Source organism: Rhipicephalus sanguineus, unplaced genomic scaffold (genome assembly GCF_013339695.2).
Source record: "Rhipicephalus sanguineus isolate Rsan-2018 unplaced genomic scaffold, BIME_Rsan_1.4 Seq186, whole genome shotgun sequence".
In the NCBI taxonomy this organism is placed as follows: domain Eukaryota; kingdom Metazoa; phylum Arthropoda; class Arachnida; order Ixodida; family Ixodidae; genus Rhipicephalus; species Rhipicephalus sanguineus.
In genome coordinates this window covers 447-15,014 of record NW_023614715.1, presented here as the reverse complement: position 1 = coordinate 15,014, position 14,568 = coordinate 447, and the positions used below count along the sequence as shown (strand labels likewise).

The following is a 14,568-nucleotide window of genomic DNA, read 5'->3' as shown; positions in this document are numbered from 1 at the left end:
CGTCTTCGTCCATACAGGGACCAGACCCGAGATTGTCGTTGACACTTCGGTCTCAATAGCCGGCCTCTCACATGTATACATTCCGCATCAGGGAGCTCAAAACTTCGAAGTCGCCTTTAAGAGCATCGGTAAAGAAGGGGCGCTCCTGGTTCATTGTGTACTGAGTGCAGTGAAGTTCGGGATAGAGACCACTACATCTGGTCCTGTAAGCGCTTTTGCTCCGAAAGGGAGAGAATAATGTACAATATGAAGGAAAGGGTTTTCCCACGGATGCCGCGAAGAGGTTGTGTTTCCGGAAGGTGTGCGGATGATTCGCGCGGAAGTGACTGATCTTTTTTTTTTATTTTCTGCGAGATGCAGGTTTAAAGGCACACTAAAGAGCAAAACAATTTTTCTCATATTAGTAAAGTACTCTTTCACGATATCAAAAACACCACGCTTGCTGCGAGAAGGCGCTCAGTAAGCGAGAACCTTGAAGTTTCCGCACCATTCGCCGTGACGTCACATGTTTTGACGGCGCCTACTAGGGACTACGGAGTTCCTAATCGGTAAAAATGAAGTACATTGTCCTCTGAGGGGGCCATTGACTTAATATACCAAGTTTGGGGTAATTTTGTTGAGCCAATGGGGCCAAAATACAATAACTACACGTTGAAATCCGTGACGTCATGCGGGGAGATTTCAGCGCGAGATTTAAAAATGAGACTTTGAACTCAGTGATTTCGATCTAACCCGATTCATTGTTTCCTTTTAGGTTGTTTAAGCCATGCATGGTGAGACGTGCTGCATGGAAAGAGCTATCTGCACCTAATATGGTTTTGCATCGACTCCGGGAGCGGAGGCATTGGAAGCTTTATGCACCTCACGTGCTTTTGCGGTGCCTCCGAGATCGGCCCACCTTCGATAAGCGGCGATGTCATGTGTTGACTCCACCATGTGAGGTCACGACGACGTCATAATGACTTCCCAATTTTCGGCGGACTGTGAATCATGATTACGTCAGATGATAACGTCATCAGAAGATGGTGAATTTTTTTTGCATAACTTCGTGTTGACGCTGAAGGCGATAGTCGTATTTAGCATTTGATGAGGCATCTAAGGCTTTCGCCTTGAAAAAGTTACATATTCATATAGAATGAATTCTTCACACCTGTCAGTAATACGAGCGGAGTTGGGGCTAGTTGTGCATTATTTACTAGCTGTTCTTAATATTCGCTTGGCGGGGAGCGTACAGTTTGCAAACGCCACTCCTCCAGCACTTCGCACTGCAGATGGGCTGGCGCGAATAACGAGTCCAGGGAGCGTGGCCTACCTTTGGTTCCTCGATCACCTTCTTGAGGGTCAGCACCTCTTGCTTCAGGTCTTCGCACTTCTCCTTGAGCTGCGAGAAGAATTGAGCAACGTCGCAGTCACGTCATTCATTTATTTTCATTTATTTAGGAATGCCAATCTCGTCGGACACTGTACCCCAGAAGACACATGATAAAATGCTTTTGGTCAGACAGAGTCATACGTGGCCAACGTTATACGTTACTACTAGGAGAGCACATTATTAAAACAATTTTAGAACCTCAAATTATTAGGTTTTTCTAGTTATACCTCTTGTTAAAGCCAACCTGTCTATTGCAGACGCATTTGGAGTGGCTGAACTTTAATAAGTACTTGCTGCAAGACTAACATGGAATGCTTTGCAATAGAGACGTGATATGCAGGCGCATCCAAGTTATCTCAATGATAAATTATTAGATTGGCTCACAGGATAATTGAAACGAACGAAATTGATTAAGTACGCATTATCAAACTTTTAGGTGTACTTGTAATGTTCCATGAATGCAGACACAGATGTATGTATGTATGTATGTATGTATGTATGTATGTATGTATGTATGTATGTATGTATGTATGTATGTATGTATGTATGTATGTATGTATGTATGTATGCATGCATGCATGCATGTATGTATGTATGTATGTATGTATGTATGTAGTTACAAACTTGCGGGTACGCACCTCTCGTTCAACTTGGATCAGGTTCATCTTGTCTTCTTCCAGCTTTCTGAGGGCACGCCTGAGAAGTTCCACCTGAAGTAACAAGTTAAGTTAGCATAATAATAGTTTTAGTGGCTTTCAAATTATTTTTTTTAATTGTACTACATTATGCATTGCTTTGTTAAAAATAAGGAAGTGTTTGCCGGCCTTGAACTTGAACTTACTTCAAGCACTAGACTAACTCTCTCTTTTTTTTTACATAAATCAATATCTGCGAGGTTTGAGCACTTTTATGTGTCAACGGCAGCCACCGCTATAGTTTCCATTTGGCTAAACGTTCATATTTTCACAGTCGTTGTCTCACTAACAAACGCGGTTCTATGAGGCCTAAGGTGCTATGAAAACACACCAAAAATTGTGCACAATCTAAGAGAGATCCAAAGAAGGTAGAGCCTAAGGGTTATATAGTAGCTTCAATAGATGAAACATCCTTGAACAGGTGGTGTCGCTGGTGCCAACGTATCGACAAGTGGTATTCTCCTGTTGTTGCCTTGAAGAAGGCGAGACCGCTTGTTGAAACGTTGGCTCCAGCGACACCGCCTGTTCAAGGATAAAGAACCCTTGAACAGAGAGCGTCGCTGGAGCCAACGTTTCGACAAGAGGTCTTGTCGTCTTCAAGTCTGCAACCGTCAACCTTCAGTTGCTGCCTTGAAGAAGACAAGAACGCTTGTCGAAACATTAGCCCCAGCGACGATCTCTGTTCAACGATTTTTATGCTGAAGCAGAGGCTTTCTTGGGCCCTTCGGCGTGTGAATCTGTCCTCCTGTGACTGTAGTTACGAGTAGTAACGTCATTGTAAATGTACCTCGGTGCGCAGCTTGCCGTTCTCGTTGCCCACACGTTTGTGCTCGTTGAGGGCTGTGCTGACGTCGAGGTAGTTGCGCTTCCAGCGGCCAATCTCCTCCCACACGCCGTCCGTCGAAGGAACACCCTTCTCGTGGAGGTTCTGCAAGACGGATCAAATGGAACACATGTTTTTAGCTCGTCTGGTATACGGAAAGGAGTTTACGGAATACCGGGTCACAGGTCTATGGTATCGAGACCTTGCGACCATTCATACAACCACAGTTATGGGCACTCAAATAATTCTTAAGTTATTCACATAGAGACGTTTTCTTGTTTCAGCCTAGTGCCCATCAATTCACTCAATTATTTTGTTATTCACACGAAGACACGTTCGCCTGTTTTAGCCTAGTGCCCTTGAGGGAAGAAAAGGAGGTTAAAAGGCGGAAAAAAAAGGAGGGAAAAAAGGAGGGAAAGGAGGAAAAAAAAGAGGTAAATTGGGTATTAAGCCGATGCCGAAACTTTACACCAGCAGCGAAGTAGAATGCACTAAGTTTCTGCAATAATATTTATCTGCTTTCCTGGTTCACCTCGGCCACGCCAGATGGCATTACCTATCCAGCTTCTCACGTTTACTGATTCGGTATCCGGTGTAACGCTAAAGCAAAGAAGTTTGTGCACAAAATAAAACTCTCTAATGACTCACCATAACGGACAAACACCACTCCTCATGCCCTTAGGTACCCCTCATGAGGAATATTACATATATAAGAGGCAATATCCCTTATGAGGTATATTATCCATAATAAGATATATAATATCTCTCATCACATTTGTGAACAGTAATCCTCATAATAGGATTGATAAATATGAAATTGTTAAACAGTACTAGTGTTCAATGAACGGTAGTAGTATTGCACTTTCCGGCAAATGTTCATGCCGATTTCGTCGATGCGACGAGGCAGGCCGTCTCAGTCAGTCGATGACCGGCAAACGAAAGATCCAAATAAAGATGCATAGACAAGCAACTTTTCGTCGGCATAACGAAGAATTGTGCAGGTAGCCTCGATTGCTATTGTCAGCGGAGAAGTCAAGTTCTTTGTTACAAGTAAGTAGCCATATAGCATCAATGAAAGGTCAGTACATATACGGGTGGCGCAGGGGTGCACAGACTTTTTCACTGGGAGAGAACTCACGACAAATGCGTCTGTTCGGAAGGGGGGGCGGGCGAGAATCTAAGCGTTGTGCTTTGGCTATGCTCTTGGGAGGCAAAGTGAGGGCAGGTGAAAATTTGGGAGGGGTGAGAGGGCTACCCCCACTAGCGCCGCCCTCGAGTATACATAAACTCGTTACATGAAGGAAACATGTCTTCAGTCTGAAAGAAATTGTCCCGCAAACGACGACCATTATAGTCAATCCAACCGTCAACTTTGGCGGTGCAAGAAACCTTGGCCTGCCTAGCAGTTAAGCACATGAACTCGTCGTTACATGCCTAAGTGCAAAAAAAAAATAATAAGCATAAACCTTCGGTAATGACTGCCAACGTAATAATAAACTGTGTTGTTACGAGCCGCCGAGGTATTACACGGAACAGTGATGTTCCAAGGATCTTACAAAGAGAGAAATATCATTAGGAAAGTGCCGGGAGTTTTTTCAACAAAATCGAGAAACACGATTGACTACCCTGAGATGAGAACAGGAAAGTGAAGGAAGAGAATGAGAGAGTACAAAACCATAATCCAGTCCCCAACACACGCAGGAAATCAAAAACAGGCGCAGAGTTGTGCAATTGTTGACCCTAGCAGTTCCAAAAAGGCAGCGCTTGATATTCTGTACTGACAATCGGTAGGATTCTGCAGTGATAGATTTTCACTATCTCTACAGTGCTTCGCGAAGTGAAAGCATTGGTAAATAAACTTGCATGAAACTGTCAGAAGTTTCACTCTGTACCCTTACAGTGATTTCGTCCCCTTTCGCGCTGGCTTTCATTCTCTTTCGCGGTTGTTTCTTGCATGTTCTTGCCGTGGAGTCATAGTGACACTGATTTTATGACGCTCCATTCAACAACACATAATTTAGAGGCCATTAAAAAAGAAAGAGAAAAATGGGCAGCACCTGCTAGTGGTGCCAAAACTGAGGAAACAGCAGATCTGGTTGTTTCCCCCCCCCTACGTACCCTAGCATCACTCCTCATCCTCACTTTCCTTTCCCGCCACCTTACTACACTATACTACACTACACTACACTATACTATACTATATTATACTACACTATACTATACTATACTATACTATACTATACTATACTATACTATACTATACTATACTATACTATACTATACTATACTATACTATACATGGTTATGCTTTGCTTCCATTTCGCTTTGCACGGCCGCGCCGAGTTTTGAGCGGTCGCCAGCCACGGCTGGAGCTCAAGCTTAAACACCTCCGCTGTTAGAAAAGGTCGTGTGTGACACACAGGTGGATCCTAAGGGCAGCAATTAACGCGGTGTAGAAGTTTAAAACATTTCTTTTCTGTTGTCCTTTAAATAATTGGAGGCGTTAATCACTGATATTGGCAATGGAAGACAGCAGCTGTCTCTGAATGATATGCCTGTGGTGTGCAAAGCCTGTCGGACAAAGCCCTAGCAGGATCGCTTTGTCAAAGCGGACCGCGGTGTGAGAGGTGTTCACGTTGAAAGTAAGTGGTGCTCACCTTTTCGAGGACGGCGACGTCGAAGCCGGCCTCTTCGAGTTCACTCTGCAGGCGTACTCGCTCGGACGGTGTCTTGCTGTTGGACAGCAGGATGTTGAAGAAGTACATCGCAGAGAACTGCTCGTTGGCCGGGTGTTGATGAGGAAGCAATGAAGTGGGAGATAAGTGTGATTAGAAGATCGCCTCCTGATAGTCAGCCTCTACAATCTTCAGTTGCAGTTTATGGGAAGCAACCGATATATACAGTGAATAGTGTTACCAAACCTGTTGCGACGACTCCCTGCCACCGCCAGTGCTCGTACTGTGGTCGCGGACATCTAATGAGGTTATTTGCAAGCCTGCATGGCTGCTTCTGACGTTACTACAGTTTAAGACGTACTTTGGCCACCTTGGACACGTCTGGTACATGACACCCAAACAAAGTCCAGTGCTTGTCGCGCACACGTGCCGCCCCCGGTTCCAGTACAAGCGCCGATATATCTACGAAGTGTACTTCGAAACCTTAACATCTGTTTTGATGTAACTAAGATTTAAGATACCACTAACAGCTTCATGAGGTCTAGTTCGTTCACAATTAAAGCAGAGGATGTAACCGCGCGAATAGAACAGGGACAGCAAAGGACAAAAGGACATCGTTTCGCCCACCCTACGTGCGCTCATTGTATGAGACCGTAACGAAGCCTCGATGCTACTACTGTGGTCAATAAAGGTAAATGCACATGCATATTATTAGGCAGTGCGCTATGCTTCACTGCGGACTCAGAAATGCAGGCCGCGCGTTATGCTGGCAGAACGAGGGCTTGAAACGTCACGGCGACATCTGAAACAGCCCTGACGACCTTCCAATGCACTTGCTGGATATCTTTGGGCTCGCAGTAACAGAACACGGCCTATAACTGAGAAACGCGTGCTATGCGTCCCTTGGTTCTGCCTCTCTTCCACTTTTGATTGATACGTTTCATCGCGATTCCCAAAGTATGTTTCGCCGCATCGCCTTGCTTATACTGCGCTGAATGTTATAACAGGAAACCGACCATCATGTCGAGGCACGTGAGATTCTTGCCCGACAGCTTGCCGGTATTGTCTTCATTTTCGTATGCTAGACAGTCTAACCGTAATCATACCAGTATTATAGTGTAGCCTACAAGAGCAGCTCCGTCATTATGAAACAATTATTATATCCCTGGTAATTGGCTTTACGTTTTCGTTGCAGAGCGTCGCATAATGAAGCCGAGACATAGAGCACAGATCGATGCTTTGTGACATTGAGCGATCGAAGGATCGCTACGACACTCAGCACGGAGGCAGAGGTACGGACAGTCGCAGGAACATAATATTATATTCCCATTCCCATTTCTAAGTTCGTAAGAGCATTTCGCAGTAAGGACAAAAAAATACATCAGACCTCAAAGATTTTGCTGTTATTACCGATGATCATGCGGCAATAAATACAAGTGCCAGTTAGTGCGTCACGTTGTTCTACTGATGAACAAGTAGGTATCGGTAGCCGTTGTTCCCACAAAAAGTAGGTAGCAGCAGCCAATGAAGTACGCTCGAATGAAAAAGTTCTGGGCATAAGAAAGAGAGAGAGAGAAGCGAAGGGGAAAGGCAGGGGGGTTAACCAAGCACTTGCTCTGTTGGTATAACCCTACACATGAATAACAGAGAGTTGAGCTAGTTGGTAAGTCAAAGTCGAAGTCAAAGTTTATTTTCCATTCTGTCGTACAGAAAGAAAGGACTGTGAAAAAAAGCTGTGTTAGAGAGCTTGACTAGTTCACAGCCCCATACAGAAAAGAAAGCAGAAAATAAATTTAAAGTAAAAAGTCGGAGCGGTAGCAGCACCGCGGTAAACATGGCGATATGGCATATTCATATTCATATTCATATTAACAAGACAGGGCGTGAAAACACGGACACAAGACCACAAGGCAAGATACGGAGCAACTCGCCCAAATTTTCACGTCACAAGAGTAAAGTCAAGACACCACAAGGTTGTTACACTAGAGAGTTGACAGATCAGAGTCGTTAGTCGGCGTTTGTGGTGTCTTGATCGACTTCTCTCTTGTGTGCGCGTTTGCACGCCCTGTATTTTTAACCTACACAAGAGGAAGGGAATGAAGAGGAACAATAGATAAGACATAGATAGAAGAAGCGGAGGCATGCCCTGACCTCGAATCCGGCGGTCATCTTGCCTCCCCCCAGCAGCATGGAGACGAGGAACTTGAAGCGCACGGGCTCCCCGAAGATCAGTCGCACCGACGACATCGCCTCGAGCACCTTCACGTGACCAGTAGGGTGGTCCTCGCACGTCTTTGTCAAGAGCTGTCGAAACGAAAGAGTTAAGAGAATGACGAAACAGCAAACGCCCAGCAGCACAGGCTTCAACACCATCAGCCACTTTGTTTGTCATAGACCCTTTTCTTTCTAAGGGTCACAGACTTCGCATGGCAGTCAGAGGCACTGCTCGCAAGCGGAGACTGGGAGAAGCAGTTGCTCCTCCTGGACCGTGCTCAACGAGGCGCAAGAGCCATTGGGGACCAGGACTGGGGGCCCCAGCGATATCTGCCATCGGACCAATTATTTGTTTATTAAAATGTTACTTTCTCCTCCAGATTTACGAGCTCCTTTCTCCATTGCGCATCGCACTCCACACTGCACATTGATGACAGGTAGACACTTTTTCGCATGGCAGAAGTGTCCACCTGCCACACTTGTCAATGTTCCCGCATTTTCTTCTCCGTCAGCGTCGTGTTTTGGTGGACAGTTTGAAGATGAGGCACTCTAGGCGCTTGTTATCAGTGCTAGTGCAAAGTTCGTGCTATTCTATAGGTAGCATTTGTCAGAATGCTGGCAACTGCAAACTATTTGCTGTGTGTCTTTGTGTGTTTCATATGTAATAATATTACGTAATATTCGTATGTAATAATAATAACGATAACAGTAATACACCACGGTTAGCGCGGGTGCGCGTTTCCTTTGTTTCAGTGCTTTCACATCGCACGTATTTTACCACAGCCAGGACTGTAAGCATTGATTTCGTCTCATCTGACGATGCTGAAGGTGCAAGATGTTTGGCGAAACTAGATTTTCAAGGGAAAGAAACTAGAAAACTAGTCTGTCAAAGAAAAATAGAATGAAGTCTGAGTAAAAATTAACATGACAATTTGCCGTGTCGAGAAAACTGGGCGTCAGTCATTACTTATTTGGTGCAGCCGACAGTAGGCTTTGGTCATTGCGGTTAACAAGTAAGTAATTATCGCCGGCAAGGTGATAATTCTGTCTGTTAAGTTCTATAATGTTCGTTATTATTAGTTAGGCTGTTTGAAGACACAGCTACATATTATTTGCTCACACCACTATGGTGCTGTTAAGGACCATCATTTCTTTGTGAAATGAAAGAGCGTATGCTTGGGCATGTTGGTAATTCCTGTTTCACTTCTTAGCGCGCAAATGAACAAGGACGAAAAGCAACATCGCTGTGTCTGCGTCGATTTTCCTCCTTGTTCATTTGTCTGCTAAAAAGTGAAACATTTGTGAACTACCACGCAAAATGGGTGCTCTAACGCATGCCAAGCGAAATTTTATTCCGCATTCGCTCAGAGTCTACCTTCATTTTCTTGAATAGATAACTAAAGTTATTTAGCGCTATACACAATTCATTCACTGACGCTAGCGCCCCAAGGTGCATCGCAGAGTGTTGTCAGCCTAGCAGAAGCATCATTGCCGCATGTTTTAGGGCAGGAATACAAAGTTATACTTTCATGAACAGAGGCCGAAGAATCGTGTGTACTGATGTAAAAGAGAGATTTAATTAATTCGTTTACTAAGTGCCCATGAACCGCTGTAAACACTGCCAACGATAGTTTACGAAAAGAAAAAAAAGGAACAGTATTGTATGTATTGTATTGTATGTATTTATTTATTTACACAAAACCAATAGAGATTTGCGGAGGGCGAATGGGGAAAAAAGCGGCTCGTAACCGCTTGACCAGCCCCAAAACCCTAACAAAACAAAACAAAACAAAACAAAAATAGCACAGGAGCAGCAGAGCGGAAATACAGTTTTTCCAGCAGGTTACATAATACACTTAGATATACATTATACATATTATGTAAAATACGAAGAGATCTTCTCACTAAACTCCATAACGAAAACGAAAGGAGTCTTACTTACACGCAAGAAAAAAAATCATGAATGGCATGAGAAGAACAGGGCAAAATATCAATATTGCCAACAATCAGGTCGTTAATCAAATGAGGTAATCTTGAGCGCCACATCTGAGATACGTAGTTGGTACGAGAATGTGGTACTCGCCAATATTCTGGTCTTCTAGTAATATAAGCGGCCTTATACCGCGTCAGGTCAGCTATAGCAGCAATGTGTGTAACATTTTTTTTTCTGCTGAGTTTTGTACGCAAGTACTAAGCGATACTTGAACAGAGCCATTACTTTTGGTATCTTGAGATCCTGCAATAAAGGTGCTGAAGGAGAATCGTATTGTTTATTACAAATAGCCCGAAGAACCTTTTTTTTTTTTTGCGGAACGGATAGCCTGTTAATATTAGTTTCGGAAGTTGATGCCCAGACTAGGCAACAATAATTTAAATGGCTCAAAGAAAGTGAGTTGTGTATTAGGCAACGAGGAAGGTAGTAGAGTGAATGAAGGATTCCCGTGATTTGCGAAAGCTTACCTACAACATGAAACATGAAGAATCGTTGGTACAAAATGGAGATTTGATGCTGTGCACAGTTACTCAATGACTATAAGTTCTCAAACGGTTGCTATGTCACGTATCAGCAACTATCTCAACCGAAAACTCCGAGTGCAAGTTATGCCTACCTCTAGAGCCAGCTTCCGAGACTTGCTGCAGTTGGACATGATGCTCGACGCGATGGTGCAGAGCCCACTTCCATGGTTGATGATCTTCACGAGGGATTTCTGCGAGAATGAGTACACCGCGGGCAAAACAAAGGTAACTATCATCAACCTCAAGCATGAATCACTGATCGTATTAACCTAAGATGATATATCTATGTACAGTTCTGGTTCGGCAGACACTTGCGTGGCACTATCACCCTCGCCGCCTGTGGGAACGGTGGTTGTGGTTTGGACTCCCATCGGTGGCAAGTTCTTTTGTAAAGCACGTTCATTTCCCTCTCAATTGCATCTAAATTGAAACAATGACTTTCTCCTTCCTTGCATTCATTTGCTGCAGCTCCCCCTCTCCCTCTCTCTCTCTCTCTCTCTCTCTATATATATATATATATATATATATATATATATATATGGACTTTTCTTCGTTTAGCAAGTCCTCATCGAAAAAAAACCAGCTTCGAAACTTCGATATTGCGACAAGGCACTAGCCACTATAACGATAAGTTATTGCTAATAAAGGCCCCTTCCGAGCCGCAATATCGGAATATGCCATTTTCGTTTCTCATATGGATTGCTTCAAATATCAGCACACTAGCCAGAAACAATTACTTATAACATATGAATAACACTAGTATATATTCGAAGGTTGTGGGTTCGGATCCCACTGACGGAAAGGGTGATTTCTCGTCCAATTTAATTTCTTTAAATTTAAGATTACAATACAGCTAAGAAGCCACAAATAATGTCCCCTATGCTTTCCTTTGCGTAATTGTCTGTCGGATTCTTGTCTATACGTAAAAGCCGCCATATGAATCATCACGAGCTTGGGCAAAGAATGCTAAGTTTGTTTCAGGAAAAAAGAACACTCACTTGGCATCGGAGTGAGTAGAAGAGGCATTGTAAGCAGTCCAGCTCTTCCGACTGAAAGAAACAGAATAAAACGGAACGTAAGCGCGCCAATCAAGGAGAAATGTCGCAGCAACAAAATTTCACTTTAGTTAAACTGATTAAAAATTAAATGTGCACTGCATAATACTGAAGGAACTTTGCAAAAAAAACTTACATATATTCCTTCTTCTATTCTGACTTTACTGAGCATGCATATTCATGGCCACCTATGTTGCAGGGGCGTAGCCAGAATCTTTTTTTTTTCTTGAGGGGGGGGGGGGGGGGGCTTTGGTTCGCGAGGTCTTGCATTGCATTTAAAAGTTCATCTTAACCAGGTTCGTTTGATGAGTCTACTGTTGATAGCTTCCTAGTCCTGCCGACATGCCACATGACCTGTTGAGTCAGTGTGGATGGACTACAATCTGTCGTGTCGCGTATTGCAATGGTACGAGAAGAACGCGAAAGAGAAGGGAATAAACTTTATTAAAGCAAAATGAGATTGGGAATGTGAATGGGGATCCAGGCCTGACGGGAGGCTCGGTTCGGACCCGGGGGGCCACAACCCTAGCAGACCAGTCCTACCAGCCTATAAAAAGCCTCTAGGGTTCCCTAAAAGCATCTGAACTGTAGCGCCATCTATGATATGTGCCAGCATACAAAGTCGTCTTGGACCGACGGGTCTGGAAACGCGCGCCTGCAGCAATGCTGCAGGGATCTCGGAGGCCCTTAGGAGTTGCAATGTGTGTGGATAGATGGCAGCACCAAATGCAGTGTTCTGCCAGTGGCGCTAGGTTTGGTTGAGTGCGAAGAATACTTTCACCTCCTCAGTAAATCAGCTTCATAGAGTTGATTCTTTTATTTTGTGTATTGCTTTTTTTTCACTGGTGGTTCTCTTCATATAGGTCAATTTGAAGCAACAGGCCTTGGCCGGTTCACATCATGTCCTGCTTTCATTTCGTAAATTTTCGTTTACTCTCTCTGTCTCTCTTCCCGCTGGTGCGAACACGCGGCCAGGAATTTACCCAGAATTTCGACTTTTGGTGATTGTTACCAGAACGCGCGCGCGGAAGATGCGGCGCACAAAACGAGAAAACTACAAGATTGCTATACCGGTGTCACACGGGGAAATTTCGACCGCGATCAGGGTCGATCCGGCACAGTGGCGTAGCCAGGGGTTGGCACACCAGGCCCGTGCCCGCCCCCCCCCCCTCCCCGAAATTTCTTTCTCGCATGGGATACAGAACACAAAATGACACGCGACTGCACTTACCTGCCTGGACCCTATGCCGAGTCAACACCCCCCCCCCCCCTCCCCTCCCGAAACAAATTTCAACCCTCTACAGTCTTCGGACTATCACCCTAGTCTGTAAAACCTCTCCTTCATTTTATGTATCGCTACTTCCTAATAATAATAAACTTCAAACTGTCCACGCCGCTGGCTTTCACCCGCAGTCATCCCCCCCTTGACCTCCCCAATAACAAACGTAGTCCAAAAATAGGTAATTTAATTTTACCCAAAGGAAACATAAATTTATTGATTTACACGAAGAAATGCCCCTTGGTTATACCACTACGTCGCTATCTCCAGCTGAAAAGCAGCTTAGTTACAATGCGAACTTCACTGCAGTTTGATAAAGGTAGTGCAATATTGATGATGGTGATGGTATAATGATAATGATAACAATTATAACAACGCCGCATGGCTTTGCAATCAGAATTCGAAACGCGCGGCATAAACTCGATCAGAACACGCGGCGTTCAGTCTCCACATTGACGCTGTACGGAATTCGCCCCGACATCCATAATAAAGAGATGTTCCTCCGCACAAGAAAACGCAACAGCGAAAGACGTGATCAATAAGGCTTGCGTCAGGAAAGAAGGTGAAAATGCAGCCCATCGTGCTGTACGGATTTGGCTCAACACCCTTTTACAAGCGCGCGCTTTCATGCACGCGCGCGCAACGCTCTTTTCAATACTGCGACTACGATAAAGAGGGAGAAAAAAAAAAATACCCGACGCGAGATATTTCAATTGTCCATCCTTCAGTCGCCGACCAAACAACGCTACACCACTGATGCGCACCGCACCAGTCGACCTTAGAAAGACAGCAAAAACGAAACTGCAACGAAGCTCACTCAGAGATAAGAGACAAAGAAAGAAATAACTGCATAGTGGACGGAAGAAAACACCTCGAAGGACCATACAGCTTTTGTTGAGGTGTCCACGTCGTGATAGTGAGAAAAGGAAGGGAAAGGGGAAGGAGTGGTCACAGTTTCGGTTTCGCGCTTGGCCTGTCACGCCACCAAGCTTATCAGCTCCCATTCAAAACAGCGGAGCCGCGCTGGCCCCAGCTCGATGCACGCGGTGCGAGCTGAAGTTTTTGCGAGGCATCCATAAGAATAAGGGACCTGCGTTGTCCCCCGCGCATAAGAGAACAGCGCGGCGAGCGACACGGCACCTCCCCCTAAGCGAGCGCTCGCAGCTTTAATTTCGGCGAGATCTATTTTCCATTGTAGGCTGTCTAAGAGTCTACACCTGGCTTATACGTTGTATTTGCTGCATTCTACGTCTTTCTTTTTCTGTTTCTTTTTCGAGAACCAGATGTGAGATATAAGGGCAGGATAAGTGTACAGGCAGCAGGGAGGGTGTGTGCGTGTGCGTCGGGGGGGGGGGGGGGGCGAGTGTTCATAGCCAACTTTATCATACTTGTGGGCGGGGCGGAGGTGTCATTTTCGTGCGACGCAAGGCTTAGCCTGTTTATCGCGTTAAGCCTAACTTTCGTTGTTCGCTCCCTCCGTGGTCAAGAACGCAGCTGTACGTTATAATGGTATAGCCTTATGAGTAGCTTGCGTATCGCTCTAAGCCTAACTTTCATCCTTTACGTGGTCAAGAACGTAACTTTACGTTATAACGGTATAGTCTCATGCGTCACGAGGCTTAGCCTGCGCATCCCTCCAAGCATAACTTTCATCGTTCCCTTTGTACGCGGTCAAGAACGTAGCTGTATACGTTATAATGGTATAGCCTTATGCGACAATAGTCGGCATAAACTGTGCCGCGCATTGAAGTGAAACTATTCTTTGTTTCCCCTGTGATGTGGAAATAGCGGCTTCAAAATCAAAACGAAGCCGCCTTTGCAGCTAATCGTGCATGCCCTAGCGGTGGATTTCGGAATTAAACGTGATGCAATAAACCGAGCGCGAGGTTCATGGGTTCGATTCGTGGATACCGGAACAGTACTCGGATGAGGGTCGAG

General features: G+C 44.8%; 1 protein-coding gene across 1 annotated transcript; it reads right to left on the bottom strand.

The window, feature by feature from the left end:
- Positions 1 to 1,312: 1,312 nt before the first annotated feature.
- Positions 1,313 to 11,345, bottom strand: LOC119376677 (formin-F-like; the record flags this gene model as incomplete). The annotated part of the gene is made up of 7 exons (XM_037646430.2): positions 1,313 to 1,381; positions 2,011 to 2,082; positions 2,855 to 2,995; positions 5,548 to 5,664; positions 7,717 to 7,869; positions 10,389 to 10,487; positions 11,295 to 11,345. Coding segments are annotated over 7 exons (702 nt in total), but the record flags the coding sequence as incomplete, so codon positions are not given.
- Between the last annotated feature and the right edge of the window lie 3,223 nt (positions 11,346 to 14,568).